We start from the raw sequence: 23,523 nt of genomic DNA, 5'->3' as shown, positions 1-23,523 counted from the left end.
GTGGAGGAATTGGGATAGTTGCTTCCCATTGTTACTTTTACATTCTCCTCCTAACTCCATCACTCCGTAACATCCCTTCCTTGGAGGTGTATCCTATTTATTCATATTTATTGCCCAATCAAAAACCTGATAGCTATTGTCTACAGATCACCAGGTTACTCTCTTTTTTTCCTAAATGAGTTCAGTAACTGAGTCACAATTTTTCTCTCCTCAACTCTAGCCCTCATATGAGGGGACTTCAACATACATATTGACTCTTCCATAAATATCCTAACTACTCAGTTCTTCAACCTACTTACTTCAAATATTACTTCCTAATTCTCCTCCTACCTATAGGAATACTCCTCAATTTCCTTTGGTAGATTCTCTAGATCACACTCTCTTGCTATAGGTTTCCCTCAGGGTTGCTTCTGTCCTGGGTCTTCTTCTCTTCTCCCTCTATAGAATTTCACTTGTTGATCTCATCAGCTGCCATTTTTATGCTTAAGGTACCCAAATCCACCTGTCCTGCGTCAATCACTTTACTGACCTCCAGTCTCACATTTCCAACTGCCATTCAGACATTTCACCGTAGATGTCCAACAGATGTATTAAACTCAATATGTCCAAAATGGATCTCATTGTTGTTCTCTCTAACTCTCCCTTCATCCCCACATTCCTTAATACAGAAGAATAAAAGATCATCCTTCTAGCCCCTCAGGTTAGCAAACCAGGCATTAATTAATCTGGAATCCTTCCTTTATTCTGATGCCATGCATCCAATCTATTGCCAAGGACTACTGATTTCACCTTTATGACATTTCTTGTATGTGCCTCCTTCTGTGCTCTGACCCTGCCACTACTCTACTAGTAACCCTCTATCAGCCCACGTCACCTGGATTATTGCAGCTGGTTATCTCAGTTCCATCCCTACTCCAACCCATGCTCCATTCAGCCACTTAAGTGGTTTCCTTAAAGAGTAGGTCCAATCATGTCAACCCCCTCTAACTTACCACTCCCCTTCAGGACAATAAATTTCAGAGGCTCCTCCAGGATCAAATACAAAATTTTCTTATACCTTACTTAAAAGACACTTCACTTTTCAGTTATTAGCATTCTCTCTGGCTGTCCTCTAGGCCTAGAAAGCTCTCCTGACTATTTTCTGACTATTATGTCCCAACTAAAATCCCACTTTCCACAGGAAGACTTTCCAAATCCCTCAATTCTAGCACCTTCTCTCTGATAACTATTTCCTGTTTATCCTATATATGATTTGCTTTCCCTCATTAGATTTTAAATTCCTTGAGGGCAGGGGCTATCTTTTGACCCGTTTTGTATCCCCAGAAATTAACAGTGCCCATTAACAGAATTAACAGAATTTAACAGAAATTAACAGAAATTAACAGGCACAATTTTGGTTGTTCAGGCATTTCAGTTCTCTGTTTAGTTGTTTCTAACTCTTTGTGACACCATTTGGAGTTTTCTTAGCAAAGATACTGCTTTGCCATTTCCTTCTTCAAATCATTTTATAGATGAAGAAACTGAGGCAAACAGGATGAAATGATTTGTCCAGGGTCACACAGTTAGTGTCTGAGGTAGGATTTGAAAGTCTTTCTGACTTTCTGACTTCAGGCTCAGCATTCCATCCACTGTGCCTCCTTCTAGCTGCCACTCTAACACACAGAAGGAACTTAAATGTTTACTGATTGATACATTTGTTTTATTAGTGCCTTCCCCTTTATATTGTAAGCACCTAGAGGACAGAGAGTGTCTTTCGTGTCTTTTTGTATTCTCAGCTCTTTGTACAAGGTTGGGAGGCAGATAGTAAGCACATTGGTTGATTGAATCCCACTTGAACCTGAAACCTCCAGTCTGTGTCTCAGTGCTGATTCCACGATTAATATGTGAACTGCTTAAGGGGAAGGACCATCCTACTTTTCTGTTTGTATTCTGCTTACTTAGCATAGTGCTTTGTATATAAAAAGTGCTTACTAAATGTTCATTCATTTATTCCTAGACACTTTTCCTTTCTTTTTGACATTCTCAAGGCAGTTGGATTATAGGGACACACACATTATTGCTCACTGAAAATTGTAACTACAACAGAGATTTTTTGAGGCTACGGATTTCTCAAAGATAAGATGTCTCAAAGAGAGGGTGCTACATCGCATGGAAGTGACTGGCTCTCTCAGACTATCTGCAAGTCTGAGCTAGAGATTCAAAGAAGTCATGATCAATTCTTACTTTTCTTCATCCTACCCAAATTATGAAGTGGGGTTCCATTTTATTGTTAAAAAACATAGCAAACTAAAACATTTCTCAAATGAGATGTTTTCCTAAACTATCAGGTAGGGATATCCAATTTATGTCCTACTATTTCTTCTAATTAAATCCCTGCTTGAACCAAGTCAGTCCTTTGAATATCATGCTGTTCTGATTTTGGCCTCTATACCTTATTCATACTGCTCCCACCAACAGAAATGCCCCTTTCCCTACTTTCTTTCTATTCATTCCAATCCTTCTCCCTTTGTAGGGTTTGTTAATTATTCTGGTCTAAACTGATTTCCCTCTTTGTTGACCTATCAATAGTACTTGATACTTAGTAAGAAATTATACTCAGTACCTAACACTAAGCTGGAACACAGTGAATTGTAGTCAAAATAATAGATTCCAGTGCTGATAGAGACCTTTAAGGTCATGAGGTCAAAATCCCTTATATAATAGAGAAAAGAAAATGAGACCATTGAAGGTTAAGTGAAAATTTGACCAAGTTACATGGTTTGTCTATATGCGGTCTTAGGAAGACCATTTAATCAACAAGCCTGTTTCTCCATTAACTAGATGGGAGTGACACTACTTGCTACATTGACCCTGAAAAATAATTCATATTTTCCAATGTGATGCATGGAATTCAGTCCTAAGAAGGAATATGCAGATGTAGAAAGTGATCACCTGAGAGTTGAGTCTTCCCATATTGGCAAGTCAGGAAATTATATAATATTGTGAATAGATTTGGGGCTTGAATCTAGTAAAGTTCAGGACCTTTCCTGTTACCATATGCTTAAAACATCTCATAGTAAATGTTACAGAGTTAAATAGTTAAGATATATCCCCTTAAAGTATGAAATATGTTGGAATGCGTTTAAGAGACTTGGATTACTCTGTGCTCCTGTCCACTACAATGTTTCTTAGGATTTGGAATTGGAAAGGACCTTAGAGATGAAGAAGAAATAAAATATAACAACTTCTACAAAGATCTGGCATAACAAAGAGCCTCATCCACTATTATAGCTTAATTTTTTGTAATTTTAACAGAATTTAGAATCATAGAACCTTTCCCCAAACTTAAGCAGAAGACCCTTCCACAACATCTCAGACCAGTAGTCATCCCTACTCGGCTGAAAGATACCCAGGAATAGGCATTTCACCACTTCTTATAGCAGCCCATTTGACTTTTAGACATCTCTAATTGTTAGGCAGGTTATCCTACATATGAAGTCCAGGCCTTTCCTTCCATAACTGACTTCCCTTGCTTCTAGTTCTAAACTGTGGCCTCAAATAAAGCAAACTTAATCCACCCCCATGCCAGCCCTTCAAACAGTTGAAGTTAGCTAGTACATCTCCCCTGAAGACTTCTCTTATTCAGGTTAAATACCCCTAGTTTCTTTCACACAATTGTCCCATAGCATGGCTCCATTGAACAGCTCTTCCGACCATTTCAGCTCGATTACACATTACCCCTCTTCTCACATTCTCATATTTAGCCAAACTGCCCTTCTTGCTTTTCCTATACATGATACTTCATCTCCTGCTTCTGCATCTTAGGCCTGTATATTGGCTGCCCTTTATCTCTTCTGAAAGGTACTTCTGGCTCACCTGCACCTATTAGAAAGCTCTGTTTCCTTCAAAGTTTTGTTGAAGTCACATTCTTTGACATCTTTATTGAATACCTTTCCCCTGCAAAAACAATTACTTTGTACTTATTTTGAATAAAGTTTGTATTTACTTATTATTCTATAGATACACACATATGCATGTATGTATACAGACACACATAAGTGTATCTTTCTACATGTGTATTTACCCTCATCCACTATTTAGGGTTCATGGATAGAAGACATCTCATAGGGGTTAGAAGCCCAGTTTGCATGTTGTCCCTGATTTCATAGAACAAATGGACCTCTATAACAGTTGCAAAAAAAACCAAAACTGGTCACCTACTTCCTGTCCTCTTGAACAGGGAGTATAAGTGTCCCCCAAATAACAAATCTTTCCAACTGTATGTCAAAGGTTTTGCCACAAAACACTCCCTCCCTTGGGGTTTTCTTTTCTTCTACTCTTCCCTCTAAAAGATTGTCACCTTCCTGTCTTAAATTATCACAGCATGTTGCTACCATAGCACGATTGGCTGTGTACTCTAAGTGGATCTAAAATCCATGTATACCAAGGCTGAAACCTTAGAAACTGCAGTTTCTACTGGTAATCCCTCTTCCTTAGTGCACTAATAAATTGCTTTTCCTTTGTGTTTAGCTCCTTACTTTATCTGATCTCTTGTTTTTGGGCTCACTGATGGGTGAAATTCTCACTGAATTCTCCAGGAATCAAGGTCGAGAAATTTCCCAACACAGACTAGTTAGTCCAACCTTTTCTTTTCATAAATGAGGTCCAAAGACATCACACAGATAGGAAGTAGTACAGTTATGACTTGAAAGCAGTCTTCTGAATACAAACCCAGGATACTGACTTCAACTCTAACTGCCATGTTTTATGGACAGATGAAGAGGGTGCAAGAGAGATAAAGGGACTTATCCAAGGTCAAACGTCTAGTTAGTAGCTGCATTGGGACTAAAATCCAGGTCAGGCAACTCCCAAGTCAGGGGCACAACGTGTACCATTTTAAGATGGTCAATAAGTTTAAGTTTGCCTTGGTGTCTCTGTTTAGACTGACTAATTCTACCATCAGAAAAGGGTCTAAGAATTCTTAGGAATGAATAAAGGTATTATTCTTATTAATTCTTATTTTATTCATTTTGGTGAGGGAGGATAACGTGAGGCAATTTAGTCTTGGTGCCAGGAGGAAAACACTGTCATATTTGGGTTAGAGGGAAGAGGAACTAACCTTTTCAGATCTCAAGTTGCCATTTAGTATTGTATACTTCTTTCAGGCAAAGAAATAGTGTTAATATGGTCATGAATGCGTTAAAATCTTTGCAGTCTGCTTAGCTTGCTCCCTAAACCTGGCTAAAACCAAGCCGCTATGGACATGCCGGGGGAGTTTCTAGCTAGGAGAGGAGGGGTAGCAGAAATGGCCTTTGGTAAGCAGAGACACACACAGGCTCTGACTTCTAAGACCTTGCCTGAGGGAAAGCTGTCTGAAAAACAAATGTGTTTGATACTTTCATCACTGCTGCTAGCAAGGAAGGTAGTGCGGCCTTTTTTAGATGCTGCTTTAGATTGACAGATTGTTTTTCAGAATTTCCCCCATGCCCAAACCTGCCACACTCTAGCATGTACATGACATGAGCCTACCCAAATAAGGGACAGTATGATTTCACCTCTACTCCCATCTCACCCATGGGGAGCAGTATAATTCTGGGGGAGAACTGTAGACCAATGGGAAATTTCTTATTATTTTCGCAGTATAAATAAATGGTTAGCTCCAACTTTCTGATTTACAAGGTATATGAGAAGCAGAGTCTTAAGGACTCAGGTCTTCTTTTCATTTGAGTGGAAAGGGGTAATTTCCATATTTTGGAGTGTATGTATGCCCACATGAGTGGGCCCATGAGTGTGTACATAAGTAACACATAACAAGAGTGACATATAGCATTGCTTAGAGGAAGGCCGTCAGTGGGGCAAGGGCTGCAGGTGTACCATTTACTAACCATTCACCTGAAGGACGTGAGTCTGGTACAGGTCCTCATAGCCGTAGGCATGACAGGTGTAATTGCCCATGTGAATAGTTGTCACCTTGGTAATGTAGAGGGAATCATCTTCTCCAAAATCCTGCATTTAACACAAGAGAACAGAGCTGTCTCATTAGTGAACAAATGATTTCAGCTTTGGGGAAAGGTTCAGTTTCTGTGGTTACAGTTCACACAAGGAACACCGGAAATCTTACATTTGAGAATTCCATCATAGTCAGTGCCTCAGGTCAGATCTTGTCCTTTCTAACTTTATAATATCTTTCTCATCGATCACTTTTTTCTACTTACACAATTAATGCCTTAGTTCAGAAGCACGTCATTTCTTACCTGTACAATTCCAGTGCCTTGTGAAATGCTCTCTTGTCTCAAGTCTTTCGCCACTCCAATTCATCTTCCACAGAGTTGCCAAAGTGTTTTACTAAATGAAGGTCTATGTTACTCCTCTACTCAATAAACGTGAGTAGTTCCTTATTGATTTTAGGAGCAAATATACTCCTCCCCCTCAAGTTTTTGGTATATAAATACATTTTACAAACTGGGCCCAAACTATATTTCTACCCTAATACACATCACTCCCCTCCATGTACACTTGCATTCCACAAAATGACCCTGCTATTCCCAATACACAGCATTACATCTCTTGCCTGCAACCTCATCTCTTGCACCAGTTATCCCCATATCTAAATGCTCATCTTCAGCTTAGGCCTACCTTATACAGGTGGCCTTTGCTAATCTCTCCAGCTACTAGTGCTCCTCCCCTGTCCTGTCTCATTCATCTGACATCTATTGTTCTATTTCCTTATATATAAATAGACATGTTGTATTCTAAGAAGAGGAATGTTTTGATTTTTTTCCTGTACGCCCAGAACGTAGCAGAATGTTTGGAACATTATGGGCACTGCATCAGTGCTTGGTGGTTGATTATAGAACCTGGCAAAGATCATCATTTCCTGTACTACTTTCTGCTCAGGTTAAGCCAGTCTCTTCAACTTCCTCTTGTCCATGTGCCTTTGCACATGCTGTTTCCCACTTTGTTCTACTAGGGGCATATAGGGTATTCAAGAAGGGCCATCGCCTCTGATCTGAAAGCTTGCTCATCTACCTTTGGTGTCTACCTGACACTCAACTTTCACCTGTGACTCCAAGAAGCTGCGGCATGTGCAGTAGCCACACCTCAGTAAACTATCTCAGTAGACAGGCTAAACCAGGTTGAGGGTAACTGATGGGCCCCAAAGCCATTGGTGAGTTGTGTGGGGGATATCTACTCCAAGCATATGAAGACATGACCTGGCAGAATGGGGGGATAAGAACAGTTTGCTCCAATGGCCATGGACTCCTCTGAGAAGTGAAAGTCAACCCTGATTGGTGGACATTTAATGAGGATATGGGCTAAATGTCTTCACTTCCTCCTACTAAGGCCATGGCTTCATCATAAGACTCAGCAGATTCAAGATATCTAGGTAGATCTCCACCTAGATCTCTCTACATAGGTTTCTCCTTTATGAGTTTGGTTGCCCTAAACTCTAATAGAGGAGATTAAAGACAGAGGGTTCCTCTCCCAGGTAAAGGCTCACCCAGACATGATTCTGTTTATACTCAAAGCAGAAATTAGGTCTCCCTGTTCTGTGGGGTTCTGCCCAATCTAGTTAACAGCATGTGTCTTGGGAGCTAGAAGCAATCTCATCACTCAGCCATACCCTTCAGAGACTGACAGACCTTTTCAGGAGCATTAACAGAAATGGAAAAAAAAGGATGGATCACAAATTAATAATCAGCTATTCACATAATAGTGAAATAATAATTTTTCTCAAGGTCAAGGTGCAGTGTGTCTGACTATGACTTATCAGACCAATATGAGCTCAGAAAACTTTACCTTAGGTTGAGCACAAATAGTTCATATGACCATTTGGAGTGGAGCTGTTGCTAAATTTGTGCATCTCACATTTCTTTTGAGCTCCTGATGTATATGTGTGGCATGGTGGATAGAGAACCAGGTCTAGTCAGGAGGACCTGAGTTCAAATTTGACTTCTTGTTGCGTCAAACCTGACACTTGCTATGTGACCCTGGGCAAGCCACTTAACCCTGTTTGCCTCATCTGTAAAATGAATTACCCATATTTTCAGGGCAAGGGATGTGTTTTATTGATGTTTGTTATGTTCTATACTACTTAGGACAGTGTCCTTAATGGGAGGTGCTTAACAAATGGTACTCACTTTGCACTCAAATTTTAGTCATAGAACTACCTCATGTGAGCACTAGAGTCTTTCCTGATTACCTGCCTTTATCTGTCCATCTTTGGAGCTCTTCCACTATTTATGTTCAGTGCCACACATTTTGGCACTTGGTTCTGGCCAAACTAGCACTGTATTATAAACTCTCTCTTATTTGCCTATTATTTAATGTTTGAAAGTTCAGAGATTATTCAGACAAGGAAGCAGAAAGAGGTATCTAAAATATCTTTGGAAGGGAAAGGAAATAGGATAAAAGTAGGTAATTAGATAAATCTTGCAAGTAATTAAATTTCTGTTTAAAACATTCATGCCTAGGACATTTGAGGGCAGCTTCTGTTTTCATTAGGGCTTGGCAAAAATCTATTAATTGCCAATCAAAGGCAGTTAGAGAGCAAATATTAGAAAAGACAGGAACTTCCCATAAATAAATATCCTGACTTAGAAGCCAGCACAGACTGAACAGGTAAGACAAAAAAGCAATTGACCTTAGCGATTGGCCTTAGGAGTTAGCAACAGGAATGACGAAGGATGCAGCATAATGCTTCCATCAAGCCCAGAGGACAAGTGAAATTCCAACCCTTGTAGGACTCCATGGCAAACACAATCTGACTAGAAAAGCACTCACTAGTTTGATTTTCCACCAATGTCATGTGACAGCTATGTATCTACAAAGTGTCTTTGTTTTTGTTTCTCAAGGACTAGATGAAATAAAGGGCTGGTCTAAAAATGCCTTTCACCCTGACAGCTAAGAGTTCCTTGAAATAATGGATGGATGGATGTAAAAGGCATGTTGGAAATAGCTCAAATCAGCTTGAGAAATGTTAAATTTTCAGTGTGAGCATTTACAACTCTGACATCTACCATACTACAAATCAAGGATTGATTTATTGCCTTATTGATTGTCTAGACTTAAGAAAGTGTTAATAAGACAGATTAAACTTAAAAAGTCTGTGTGCATTCCCCCCCTGCCCCTCAACTTCCTCCCATTTTGTTAACTGTTTTCCAGCATGTGCTAGTATTACTCTGTTAACCTTTCTTAACTCTCCAGGATTGTAGTAGAGGATCTAAGAAATGAAATTATTATGGAGTAAGAGCTGTGGAAACTACAGGCTGATAGTAACCATCCTCGATTTTTATAACAACAAGAATAACTGGCATTTATATAACACTAAGGGTGGCGAAGATCTTATTTGAGCTTGAACACTCTTGGTTATAGTGCTTCAAGAAGGAAACAAAAAAGAAAGAAATGCAAAGAGGTAGAGAAGATGAACACCCAAGATCAGCAAATTGGAGGGGAGAGGATTCTGACATAAGAGAGGATGGGGAGAAGGGCCACTGAACGGTGAATGTTTGGAGATAAGTAGTAGGTCTTTCTTTAGAGGGCGTGATAGGTCTAGAATTTCTTAGAAGAAAATAGTTTCCTGTGCTCCAAGGAACCATGATGGCAATCCACTGATGCTATCATGACATAGGTCAAAGGAGAGCAAAAGAGAAAGGTGAGATGGTTGGTTGTGCGTTGTGATTCCGTTACGGAGGTATAATCAAAAGCATCTTCCCTGGAGTACCTCTCTACTGATAAATAACATGCAGAAATTTTCAAAACCTGATCATTATAATTCACTCATGATAATCCAAATGGTACCTTAAAAGGAACCTCAAAAGAGGTAGTAAGAATTATAAAATTCTGAGCTAGAAATTGAAGACCTTACGGTCAAAAGTATTATTTTCATCACTATTGCCAGCTGAAGATGGATTGGAGGGGAGACGAAAGTAGGCTAAGAATGAAGTCGTTTGAGAACTAAAATGTCGATAATTAATCAACAAGTATTTATTAGATAATACTACAGTATTATTATATTCCCTGGGGACACAAAAAAATTAGTTTAAGAACATGTGTGTGTGTGTGTGTGTGTGTGTGTGCACACATATCTGTAGCTCAAAAGAAATGTGAGATGCACAGATTTAGAAAGCTCCACTCCACGTGGTCATATGCATCACTTGTGCTCAACCGGAGGTCAAGCCTCTGAGCTCATGTTGGTCTGGTTGGCCCTAGTAGGACTCACTGTACTTTGATCTTGAGAGAAATTAATATTTTATTATTATGTGAATAACTATTAATTTGTGATCCATCCCTTTTTTTTTTCATTTCTTTTAAGACCCGCTCCTGAAAAGGTCAGTCAGTCTCTGAAGGACATAGATGAGGGATGATATTGCTCCTAGCTCCCAAGACACATGCTGTTAACTAGACTGGGCAGAACCCCACAGAACAGGGAGACCTCGTTTCTGCTTAGAGTGTAAATGGAATCATGTCTGGGTGAGCCTTTGCCTGGGGGAGGAATGCCCTGTCCTTGATCCCCTTCATTACAGTCTAGGGCAGCCCCAGCTCATAAAGGAGAAACCTAGCTAGAGAGATCTGGATGGAGATTGTTTCCCCTGCCTAGATGCCTTGAATCTGATGAGTCTTATGATCAAGCCATAGTCTTAGCAGGAGGAACTAAAGATGTTTAGCCCACATCCATTAAATGTCAACCAGTCAGGATTGGTTTTCACTTGTCAGGGGAGGTGACCTTCAAAAGGAATTTAAGGTGATTCAGAGATTCCCTTTGGGTCTTTGATTATGGAGAGAAATCACTGGTTATCAATTAATATATATAGATATATATGTTTTTGTGCATGTATATATGCATGTATATATACACATATAGCCACATACACATGTATATATGTGCATGTGCATACATGTATATATTATGCCTACATATATGTGCATGCATGAATGTATGTATATATGTGTGTGTATGTATATATGTACCCTGAAGGAGTTTAGGAATTCTAAGACATGGAGTGGAGAAGTGAGTGCATTCCAGGAAAATGTGACTGCATGCCAGTAGAAAGACAGAAAATAGGTTGCTGAATATGAGGGAAATTGAGAAGGCTGAACCAGAGTATGCATCAGAGCCATTAACTCCTTGCTCAAGAATCAGTCTATGTCAACTTATATATACCCTTGCCTTCCCATTAGAATGAGAACAGATTGTTGGTAAAGATTACTTCATTCTTTGTATTGGCGCCCCCAGTGCCTGGAGCATAGTAGGCCCATAAGAAATGATTATTGATTGACATCTAAAGGAGCTTCCTCATCATCCACAAAGTTTCCTCTCCCAAGCCCTCTGTCTGCAATCTATTGATTCACATGTTCAGGTTCCATCCTCATCACATTTCCTAGGAGAGGGAGGACAGGAAGAAGGCATTATATTAGTAACTAGGTAGGCTGGAGATCACGTTGTTTCTGTCTCCCATGAGCTGGACAGGTTAGGCTTCTATTCAGGACCTGAAATAACACATCCAAAACTATAATGAAATGCCTTAAAGCCAGTGCCCTTAACTGGTTTCATATCATAGATTCCTTCAGTAGGTTGTAGATGTCTTCTCAGAACAATGTTTATAAATACATAGCACAAAATACAACAGGATGATAAAGAAAATCAATTAAATCGAAATATGGTAGCAAAAAGGGCAGCTAGGAGACATAGTGGATAGAGTGCAAGGCTTGTAGTCAGGAGGACTTGAATTCAAATGTGGCCTCAGACGCTTACTGTGTGACCCTGGGCAAGTCACTTAACCCTGTTTACCTCAGTTTCTGCATCTGTAATATGAGCTAGAAAAGGAAACAACAAACCATTTTAGCATCTTAGCCAAGAAAACACTAAATGGGGTCATAAAGAGTTGAAAACTATTGAAACAAATGAATAATAATAACAGTGATAAAAACATTAAAAATTCAAGTTTACCATCCTCAGGTTAAGAACTTTTGCTGCTTAAAGGATTGTGGGGAAGTGTAATTAGCACAGAATCTAAGTATTCTGATGTATCACCAAAAGGGAATTTTCTTTGGGCTAGGGACACTTTTGATGGAAGGGGAGTCTGTATTTTTTTTTTTTTAAGAAATAGATGAAAAATGAAAAATAGTGAATGCAAATTGCTTTTGGGATCATATATAAAGAAAAACTTGTCTAACTGAATAAAGTACCTGTATTAAATGCAAGAGCTTGCAGTATTTGCACTGAAATGCTGAAAGGCAGCTGATACTAAAAATGGGTATTAAGCCCCAGTAATAAAAATAAACCCGCAGGCAGCTCAATTTGTCCTGAATGATGAAAGATCCATATATACCTGAGTAGAGGCTAGAGTTGCTTATGAAAAGTTAATGTTGAGCCAATTCTTGAACTTAACATATTTCTGGTCCAAGCTATTTCCTGTGTCAAAATCTAAGTTATGAGGAAAACAGATTTTCCCATAGGGCAACAATGGTACTAAAACTTCATCTAGTAAGTAAGGGATTCTAAGTAGCATGACTCAGGCAGCCTTCCTGCCCCCAACTCTCTGGCCAGTTTCCTGGTGAGAGCATCATCTCTCATAGGAATGAAGAGGAGACATCATGGAGTCATCAGAAAGATGTCAATGTACCTACATTCCCTCAATAACCCTTTATTTCCCTGTAAGCCACTAGCTTAATAAAGGAATGTTGAATATAAGCATTTCTTAGGAATATACTAAATTGCAGGGACTATATTAAGTACCAGGGATGCAAAGACAAATGAAACAATGGAAACATATTTAATTTATCCTAATTGTTTCCTCCAGTGGATTTGTCCTTCATCCAGGTATGCTGGAAATTTTTTCTTCAAAGCTCTTAAATTCTGCCATTGTTCAGCTGTTGATCTGTCCTGTCTGACTCTTCATGAACTCATTTGGGGTTTTCTTGGCAAACATATAGGAGTGGTTTGCCATTTTATAGATGACGAAACTGGAGCAAATAAGGTTAAGTGACTTGCCCAGGGTCACATAGCTAGAAAGTGTCTGAGGTCAAATTTCAACTGAGGTCTTCCTGACTCCAGGTTTGGCATTCTATTCATTGTACCCCCTAACTGCCCACTTACGTAGTAAAATATATTTATGATCTATTAATCAAGTCTTATTACTTGGGTTACTGATCAGAAGACCTGAGAGTTTCAAAGTCCTCAAAAGTGCACCAGTGAGCATGAAGAGTAAATATTAGACTTAATAGAGTCAAAAATCAATCAATCACCAAGCATGTAAGTACCCGCCAGGCACCGGACACACAAGGGAAAAGAAATGAAACAATCTCTCTGTCATGTTGTTTACATTTAAATATTTAATCATACCTTGCCAGTTTACCTTTTAAACATAAATTCAAAAGAAAAGAAGGGTTTTAGAGATATAGAAAAGTTTTCTCTTGGTTAATACTGGAGGTAAAAAATACTTCAGTATTTCATTGTATTTGTGATCTTATCATTGCGGGGATACACATTGTATACCTGCATTGGTACACATTGAAAACCATTTGTGCCATATCAGGTGTGATTATTGTCAATATTCTCCTATAAATCTGACATGAAGGGTTTACTGAAAGGCTGTCAGCTAGTTGTTCTTATTATCCTCTAGGCCCCCGAAAAACTCAGGCCATCTTGATGTGATTCCTTACTCTTCCTACATGATTGGCTCATCTCCTCTCTAATCATACATTAAACCATTTGTGTGATGGTGAAGAAAATATCTACAATTAAAAAGAGTTTATGAAAGTCTGCCTGTTCCTTTACATTTTTGTAAGAATTTAACCAATATGTATATGTCATTTTCACAAAGATTTTTTATAGATGAGAAAAGGAGGTGTAGGTCAATATTTATTAATGTTCTTGATTGCCTGTTCTAGAATGTAACATATGCATGTGTATAAGTAGATATGTATGCATGCTTGAGTTCAAGTCTGTCTGTATCTACATAGCTATCTATCCAGGAACGTACATGAGCCAACTCTAAACTCCATAGCCAGCTGTTAAGTTTCCATTGTGAGCATTTATGCTTCAGAAATATGAAAACACTATAAATCAGGGGTTGCTTTATTGTTTTGTTTATTGTCTAGACTTAAAAATGTTAATGATGAACATTAAAAGTGGATGTGCATATTTTAAAAAAAATCCACAGTTAATGTTGAAAATTAAAAATTTACCAGGACACTCTTGTATTGTTTTATAAACATTGTTTGAGTTTATAAGGAATGTAGTAGAAGGCTTAGTGTTTGAAATCTAGTTCTAGATACTTGATGATTTGTGGGGAAAAAATAATGATAATTAGCATTTACATAGAACTTTCAGGTTTGTAAAGTACTTTATAACAATTATCGCTTTTGAGCCCCAGTGTCTCTCTCTGTCTGTCTCTCGATGTGATAGTGAGGATATAACTTCCAGGGGCAGCATGGGTTGTTCTGTTGGAGAAGTTCAATACTAGAGATTGTGATTCTGCAAATTTATATTTCCCTTTGGAGATAATGGTTGGTTGCTCACTTAAAGGTCTCTGGGCCCCATTTTTATTTTCTGTCTTTCAATGGAACTTTATTTGGTAATATTCTTGGAAGTCTGTGTGTATAAGCTGGTGGTAAGTATTGATTTTCAAGTCATATGGCTTCAGTATCTTGGGGCATACTATCCATACTTTCCCTAGGTTGGGGTAATGAGTCAAGAGAAGTGATAACCTCCCTATAAATGTGCCAGGGTCTTCCATGTCATTAGAGTCATTAAAACAAGTATGTTTTCAAATATCTGGTGACTGGAATGGACTTCAGTAAGTATTCCAAATCATAACTTTTCCCACCAGATTTCTTGGGGTCTCTTGCTCCCCAATGCTTTGTTTTCTGTCTCTGGGATGCTATTAATGCAGCATGAAGGAAATCTGAGGACTTTCTTTTTTTAGTGGTTATGCTCTAAAACCAAAGGATGGATTCTCTAGGAGGCACAATGCAATTTAGAGACAGTGCAAATCTCAGACGTTTCACTTCTGACACTACTGATGACTTTTGGTGCACACTCTAAAATGCCTTTGAACCTGTTATTTAGTTTCTACATTTTGATAAGAGAAGAGATTCTTTGTTCCAAAGGTGGTTTTTAGAAGTGAAGGGGAGGGGAGTCAGGGGGCACCACTACCAGTAACTAGGAACCTGCTCTTAGACCCGAATTAGCTGCTCAAGGACACATGGGGGCTGTTCACTGCATTGCTGAACTGCTTTAAGCACTAAGTAATTACAGTAACTTCAGCCCTGGGGACGAGCTCCCTTTGCCATAAATAAAATAATAAGGTGAAATGTCTTTGGGCTAAAACAATAGGCACTTTATAATTATAGAACAAAATGCATATTATTTATTGAGACGTGAGAGCTAGCTACAGAAATCAAATCTACTTCAGTGGATGTGAGAAAATTACTTTAAAAATTGATTCATAAGAAGCTACATAAAAATGAAACGTAAAATCTTTTCTCTCCTGAATGTTCTCTGAAATGTGTCTGAATAATTCCATCAATGCTTGATTGCTTCTCTGTAATTGTCTTTTTATGGATGGCTTTTTTTCTCTGATGCATAGAAATGTAGGAAAAGCAAGGTTCCTTTCAGAAATAAACAGATGCCAGATTAGGCCATTTTCATAGTTAGACACATTCATTTGGTGGAAAGAAGAAAATTTGCTTAAAGATATGGCTTATACCTTTCCCAAAAAGCTATTTTCTTAGCAATAACCCTAATAAACAAAGTAATTAAATGCGATGTAAGTAATAACAGATATTTAAGTAAAGGAAAGAATGGGTACTGTTGAAGCACAGTTAGGCAGGTCATATGAAATAATATACAGCCAGGTATGCTATATAAAAATGGGCACATGGTCATATGATCAAATTTAAGCTAGTAGAAGGCATTTAGAATGACTTACAGGCCTAGCTTAGGCTAATAGCATAATGTTAGAAGTTAAAACTGGGTATAGAAATGATCCATGTACATCTTTCTGCCCTGTTGTTCAGATCTCTTAAAACCTTGCCTCTTCCATGAAGCCAGTTCTAACTAAATAGATTTCAATTCAATCCAGCAAACATTTATTAAGTAGCTATTATGTGTAGGGAAGGCACTGTGCCAGCATTAATGCTGTCTCTTTCTTAATTACTACCCAGATGCTCAGTTTCTAATAAGCCAAAATATCCTGTTTGTATAAACTGTTTTAGAAAGTTCTATGTGACTTTCAGTTTAGAGTCCATTTCTAAACCTAGAGGAACACCCATAAATACAAGAAAAACAATGCCATCCATAAAAATTTGACCATAGACAAGAGAAGTATATATCTGAAGACAGACGGAAGTTTCGATGTAACTTAGGCTAGCCCCTTTGGTTTAGAATAGAGGAAACTGAAGCTGAGGGAGGTTTACATCATAAGTGGCAGAGATAAGGTTGAGTTTTCTTCTGAGTTCAAATCTTGGCTTTTTTCCACTAAACCACAAATACTTTAAATCTAGTCAAAGAAAGATAGACTTAGAGGTCATTTATTCCAACTCTCTCATTTTATAGATGAGAAGGCTGAGTACCAGAGAGTTGATTTGTTCCAGATCACATAGCTTGTTAGAGGGCAGAGATCAAGCTAGAACCCAATTCTCTTGACTCTTTGTTTCAAGCTCTTCCTACTAAGAATCAATGAGAGTTACTCAGGCTTTTTGTCAACATAGACAATTTACCTTACCCCTCTAAGTAGTGTGGTGGTTAGAGTGTTGGACATAGACTCAGGAAGACCCGAGTTGAATCTGCCTGAAGACACTAGGAGCAATCATTTAATCACTGTCTGCCTCAGTTTCTTTATCTGGAAAATGCGATAATAATAGGATTTATCTCTCAGGATTGTTGTCAGATATTAGATAATATTTGTTAAGCACTTTGCAAATCTTAAAGTACTATAAATATCCTATCTATGATGATGACTCTCTTATCTGTAACATTCCTTCCAAGTTTAAAATCCTATGTAACATCCATAGATATGTCTAATGTATGCTATTATATAAGCATATATAGCCTATATGTAGGTTACCTCTAAAATACTTCTTTGATGCCTTGGTGAAATAAAGAACTGACACATTATTTAATAGCAAAAATCATATAAGTTGAGGGGCTAGGAAGAACCTCAGTTTCTATCTTCTAGAAATTTTACATAAACAAGAATTTTCACAATAACATATGTGACAAGGGGCCATCCATTTTGATGCGGGCTAGTTAAACTTGGGAATAACTAGAGTGATCTGTGCAGGCTCTATATCCAAAGGAACACTACCAAACATGTCTTCAGTTTCTTGTCACCCATTCATCATGGTCATGTGTCCCTAAAGGCAAGGTCAAAAGAGTTTAATCTGTGTAAAGTTTTCAAAATCAGACCCAACCAGAAAGAGTCTAGCTAATTATAGGGAGGCTCGTTGCTGGAGGTTGGGACACCAGGAAATGAATATTTGGGGCTAGAGCAACTTGTGAAGAAAGAACTTCCAATAAAGTATGGGGATGTTATGAATCCCTAGCACCTAACACAATATTCTGTGTACAATAGATGCTTAATAAATATTTTTTAAATGTAGGAATGAACAAGAGGAGAAGAAGAAGAAATGGCATAGGTAATGAAGAGAAGATTTTGAAAGTATTGAAAGGGGAAAGTCTTGGGGGGAAAAGGGCAGTGTCCCTACGACTTGTTCCAACAGGAGAAGATAGGGTCAACTTGCATTCATTAGGGCCAGAGCTGGATCAAATTCAATAAGATACTGATAGACATGATTGATACAAACCCCATTATAGCAATGCTCAATTACAGCCTACAACTGTAATTAACAAATAAAAATGAAAAAAAACCATTTTAGGTGTTGATGAAAACATATATATGTGAAGTCCAGTTGGTTGGAATATTTAAGAGTACCATTTGCCAACAAAGATCCTACTCGCCTCACCCCATATCCAAGCAAAAAATTCTTCAGGTCAAGTAGTTCCACTATCTTTTCTGGCAAGGGTCACTGAGTCAGAGGACATATACTTAAAATATCAATCTATGGAACAATTTCTACAGTATGTAAAATGTTTGTTTGCCCTTACCCAAGTACCGCTGTTATTCATACGCATTTCAAGACCACCTGTACTTGTGAGGTTGAAGGAGTTCACATACACTGATATCCACTATGTATGAGGGAGCTGGCTGCTCTTCCCAAATTCTAGCCCACAACTTTAATTCCCACCTCAGGAAAGGGGACTTCTGTGGCAGCTTTTCTCAGTCACCTTGCCATCTCCTCTGATTTCACCCATGCCCTATGGATTGTCAAGTGGTTCTGACAGCTCTCTTGCCTTCTCAGCCTCCTGTAAGAGACTTTAAGCTCTGCCCCCCAGAGATCAAACCCTCATAGTCTGCATTTCCCCTAGCAATAGAGGGCAGATTAAGTCATTGAGAAATGGATTTAGAACTTCAGTGAGGGCCTAAAATGGACATTTTCCAAAGATTACATTCTGACCTCACAGGGTTTTAAATCACTGAGCTGGTTACAAATTAAATAGCTTTAGACTTATCCAGAATGGTCCTTTAGCAAGGGAGCAGTTTAAGGTGATTCATAGTTTAACTAACAGCCTGATATCTTGGTTGACTTTAGTTATCCATTAAAGTCCTCTATGGATATCTGTATCTATTCTAGAGATGTAAATGCTGTTTCTTACCCATACAGACTCTTCAAAAAATATTACAATCAAGGGATGTGCCTTTGGTTCACAGATCTTCCTATAGATCAAAGCTAATATGGTCCATAGCATAATTAGGCATGTTGGGTTTCCTGTCTCCGAAGTGATTGGTTTGAATGGGTTAGATGAGTGCTAACATATTCTCCCCTGGGGAAATGTGATAGTTTCTCATCAGGAAACCTGGGAGGAAGGTGTATGAAGATCAGTGGTATGAGAAGGAAAATCTTACCTTCCTAAGCCTAGAAGGCAGGACAAGTGGGTCATAGTCTGGGAAGGAGAATTAACTCACTTTGTCATCTAGGACAATTCATGTGACCTCTTTGGGCCTCATTTTCTATGTTTAGTCAGCCAATAAACTGACTCATTAGTTGATCAATCAATCAATACACAAGCATTTACTATGTGGTACATACTCTTTTTTGAACAGGGGATGCAAATAAAAACTAAAAAATAGCTGACCTGAAGGAGCTTACATTTCAGATGAGGAGACAATACTGATCCATACAAGGGTGTACATAGAGGCTATGTACAAGGCATATACAAAGCTTATAAAAGGAGAAGGCACCTCTTCATTAGAAACTATAGGAAAGAAGGAGATAGTGGGGGTTGTGTGAAGAGGTTATAAAATGAGGGGAAGGGACAAAAGGGAACATGTGGATGGCCAAAGCCTCCAACTCCTAACCTGGGGAATACTCTTGCTTCCCTGCTCATGAATCACTCTTGTCTTCAAACTGGGGCAAACTACTACTCAGCTGCCCACTCAAAGCTAAGACAATTCAACAACTCTTAGCTAACATCTGAGGAAGGAGGGACTGCAGCTTCCTACCTGAAAAATCACAGATGTTTACTGTTCTAGGTAGTTCTTGGCAGCTATAGGAGGCAAAAGTGACCCTCAGAATCTATTCTACTTTTTGCCTTAATCAAGCATCTCATGCCTACTAGGAATAAGCATGTTAAGGGTTACGCATTTTTCCATTCCACAATCAATCACTTTTTCACTCCAAAGAGAACACAAGCAATATTCAAAGTCTCTCAGAAACAGACTAATGTATTCTCATCAGCTGCAAAAAGTCTGCCTGACAGAGACATTAAATAAGAAGAAAAGTGGATCAAATAGGACTTCAGTGTACTAAACCAATGACATAGTTTTCTGCATTTAAAGAAGAAAATGTATTTTAGGCCTCCAAACAGTAGTTTATGTTTGTGTAGCACAGTGGATTTAGAATGCACCTGGTGATATTTAAGACTTTCTCCTGCTATTCCATCCTCAATGATAAGTATAAACTCCAAGGGTGAGTGGGTGAGTGGCAGAGATCATTTGTGCAAACCACATACTGAACTTTGCTCAGATACTCTGTGCCCTGTGGTCAGGGTACAATGCCCATCAAGGGTCCTTTGGGATCATGAGGTAGAACAATGGTACTTGCTGCTGTTGTTTAGTTATTAATAATTGTGTCCAACTCTTCATGACTCCATTTGGCGTTCTCATGGCCAAGATTACTGAAGTGGTTTGCCATTTCCTTCTCCAGTCCCTTGTATAGATGAGGAAACTGAGACAAAGAGGGTTAAGTGACTTGAGCAGGGTTATTCAGATAATAAGGGTCTAAGACCAGATTTGAATTCAGGTCTTTCTGACCTGTCCATTGAGCCACCTTGCTGTCCTAGAACAAGTTATTAACCTTTTGTGTATCAAAGTCCCTTTTGGCTGTCTGGTGAAACCTACAGACCTCTTTCCTCGAATAATGTTTTTAAATAACTGAACGAAATGGTAGATTACATTTAAAAGTCAATGAAGATATAATTTATTTTCCATCAAAGTTCATGGATGTTCTGAAGTATATGCATGGACCTTAGACTGGTTATAGATTTCAGATTAAAGATTTTAGAATTGAGACTTCTGAAGTGACCTAAACAAACGTCTCTATTTTATACATTAGAAAAGAGAGGTCCAGATGTTAGATAATTTAAGATTACATAAGGTATGACAGTCAGGAATCCAGATCTTTGACTTCAAATCCAGTGGGTTTTTCCCTTCACCCTCACATCACACTTGATTATCTCTCCTACCTTCATTATCCCTTCCATTCTGGGGTATATTTGTGTTTTGGAGAAGCATAAACAATGAAGTTGAATGCCAATAAACACTCAGGAGCACATTACACTTTTCATAAAGTGCAAAAATACAGAACGCAGAAGCCTCTTCCCAACCTTCCCTGGTATGTTTGCTTGTGTATTCTCAAGACATTCTCTCCACCCTCCACTGTGTACAAGTCATTCTGAAAAATGATAAATGGGTTTTACTGTTTTCTCACTCCCTCAAATGTCATAATTAAATGGAGCCTTAAATCAAACTGCTGATACAACCAGTTTCCAATTTGATCCATGTGTTTTCTGCAATCCAAGGGGGCCAGAAATATCTTGGGAATCTCTCTCCCTTTCCCTACCATGCACATAATACAGATAAGACCCTATGTATTCTGCTCCACCCGAGAACTTCAGCATGCTCTCTCTGACACCAAACATATGCTCTGCTATACAGTGAAAGAGACAGAGATTCCTGCATCCTGACTTCATACAGTTCAAAGCTTAGCTGAGACAATAACACAGGGGGGATGATTTCAAAACAATAAATGATCATGTGGAAAATATTTTAGTCCAAACTCAGGATTAAGGTTAAATGATTAGAAGATACAAAGGAGCCATATGGTAGCAGAGCATGAAGGTGGCTTCCTAGAAAAGGTGAATTTTGAGTCATGTAGAGCTCAGAGGTAATGGAAATGGTTTGAAGGGGTAAAGAATATTTCAGATGTGAGGACTAGACTAGAAAAAAGGGCAAAGTGGAGTTATCTGTAGATAACACTAAGATGGTCTGATCTGGAGAAGAGCCGGCTTAGTAAAGTGTTGAAGGGAGATCTGAAGGAAGATCTGAATTTGAATCTTGCCTCAGACATTTAAGTGGTATCAGCTATAGTTCCCTCATCTGTAAAAGAGGGATAATAGCGCACAGTAGGCTCTCATGACACTCAGACAAGATATGTGTAAAGTAGTTTAAAACTCTTAAGAAGTGCTATATGTCAATTATTAATAGTAATGATAATGCTAATAATTATTATGATCAATTAGTCACCAGGGTAAATTCTGGGATCTTATTTTGATTAAAAAATGTTTACTGAGTTTCCATGATGTCATCTTGTGTTTACAAACCTTATTTTGAAAATAGTACTTTAAATTCTGCCTAGTTTCAAAATATAGTTATTCAGATGTGAATATAAGCTTTAAAACTAGTCTGTGGGAGAGAAGACTCATAGCTATGGAGTCCTTCAAATATAGTGTTTTCTAAGATTTTAAAACAAAATGTATTCAAGCATTTAATGAGATTATTATAATGCAGACCCGACAATAGGGTGATCATTTTGAAAAAGGTTTCTCTACACTAATCAAATGCCTCTCTTCCTTTTACAATGGATTCATGACTGAGTCATAGAAAGACAATAAAAGTTAAATGAGTCATGAGCTCCTAAATCACTTTCTTCTAAGATCCTTTAATAACTCACTTCTAAGACAAGTTGGGTGAGAACGTATGCTTCATTAAAACTATTTGCTCTTGGTTTTATACTGTTTAAGCATCAAGAGGAATTTGATGCTTTTAACAAATCCTTCAAAATGCTTCCACAAATACTTACTTGTGGTGGATTTTGTTTTTCTGCTTTTATCACTGTACTTGCATGGCCACACTCATAAAGCACCATATATAGACACTTGGTGAAATATGGAACTAGATCTCTTTCAAGGGAATGGAAAGAGGTTAGAATGGAAAAGGGTTTGTTGTGCCTCTAGTGAGAATTTTGTTTTTTTATGTCACTGTGGTATTTTCAATAAAAATAAGAGAAAAATACATTATATTACCAAGAATACACAGAAAGAGGATATACATAGACCTTAGATTTTAGGTTATCATGCAACATTTGTAAATGATCAGTGTTCAATAAGAATTAGTTCATCACTATGCATTACATCCTTTTTATGTGGCTAGGTTGTATTCTGTTTGGCATTAGGAGTCTGGACCACGTTCAGAAAAAAAGAAGCCAACACTTGGGATGTTACACATTTTTTGGTGCATGTTGGATAAGCATTCATAGTAAAAGGGGAACCATAAGTTCTAATTGGATAATTTAGCTTGTTGTCCCTAAGAAATATCAATCAGAATTGTCTAGCAATCTCATTCATGACAAGTGTGTCACCCAGGCCATCACACGTCATTCACAGGGAGGTAGAGATCTCAGCCAATCATGGGCAAAATCATGGCAACTTGGAAAATAAAGACTAAAGATAATAAATAATGTTTACAAAGCATTTTATATTCTTGAGTCTTACAATAATCTTCTGAGGCAAGGCCTACAGAAATCACCCCTATTTTAAAAATACAGGAATTTGGAATTAGAGAAGTTAAAGGACCTCTGAAGGTGGGGAGAATTGAAGTGAAAGAAATTTGGTGCAAAATTCACATATGCTATTTGCAACTATTAGGACTTTAGCCCCTGGGTCTCAGTTCCCTTATCTTATATGAGGAAGTGGGATTAAGTGGTCTTCCAATCCAAAGTCTGTGATCATTTTACTTTATTTTACACAGTGAGGAATTGTCTGAAGTGAGACTGGAACTTCTGGTTCAGCACTCTTTCTGGTATGCCATACTGTCTTTGAAATTGAGTTGAGTATTTCATAATAGAATATTATGAGGACCTGAGAAAAAGCTTACTCAGCAGCAAAGCACCAAGCTAGACCCTGGAATTTACAGTAGCTTT

The 23,523-nt window shown here is 38.3% G+C and overlaps 1 protein-coding gene across 3 annotated transcripts in view; it reads right to left on the bottom strand.

Moving 5' to 3' along the window:
• FSTL4 (follistatin like 4) overlaps positions 1 to 23,523 on the bottom strand; it is a 785,658-nt gene that overhangs the window by 87,963 nt on the left and 674,172 nt on the right. For all 3 annotated transcript variants that reach the window (XM_072629961.1, XM_072629963.1, XM_072629962.1), the window contains one exon: positions 5,865 to 5,985. In XM_072629961.1, the coding sequence (XP_072486062.1) occupies positions 5,865 to 5,985 (121 nt within the window). The remainder of the gene's footprint in view (positions 1 to 5,864; positions 5,986 to 23,523) is intronic.

The sequence above is a fragment of the Notamacropus eugenii genome, chromosome 1, assembly GCF_028372415.1.
Source record: "Notamacropus eugenii isolate mMacEug1 chromosome 1, mMacEug1.pri_v2, whole genome shotgun sequence".
In the NCBI taxonomy this organism is placed as follows: Eukaryota; Metazoa; Chordata; class Mammalia; order Diprotodontia; family Macropodidae; genus Notamacropus; species Notamacropus eugenii.
This window is presented reverse-complemented; position numbering and strand designations above follow the sequence as displayed.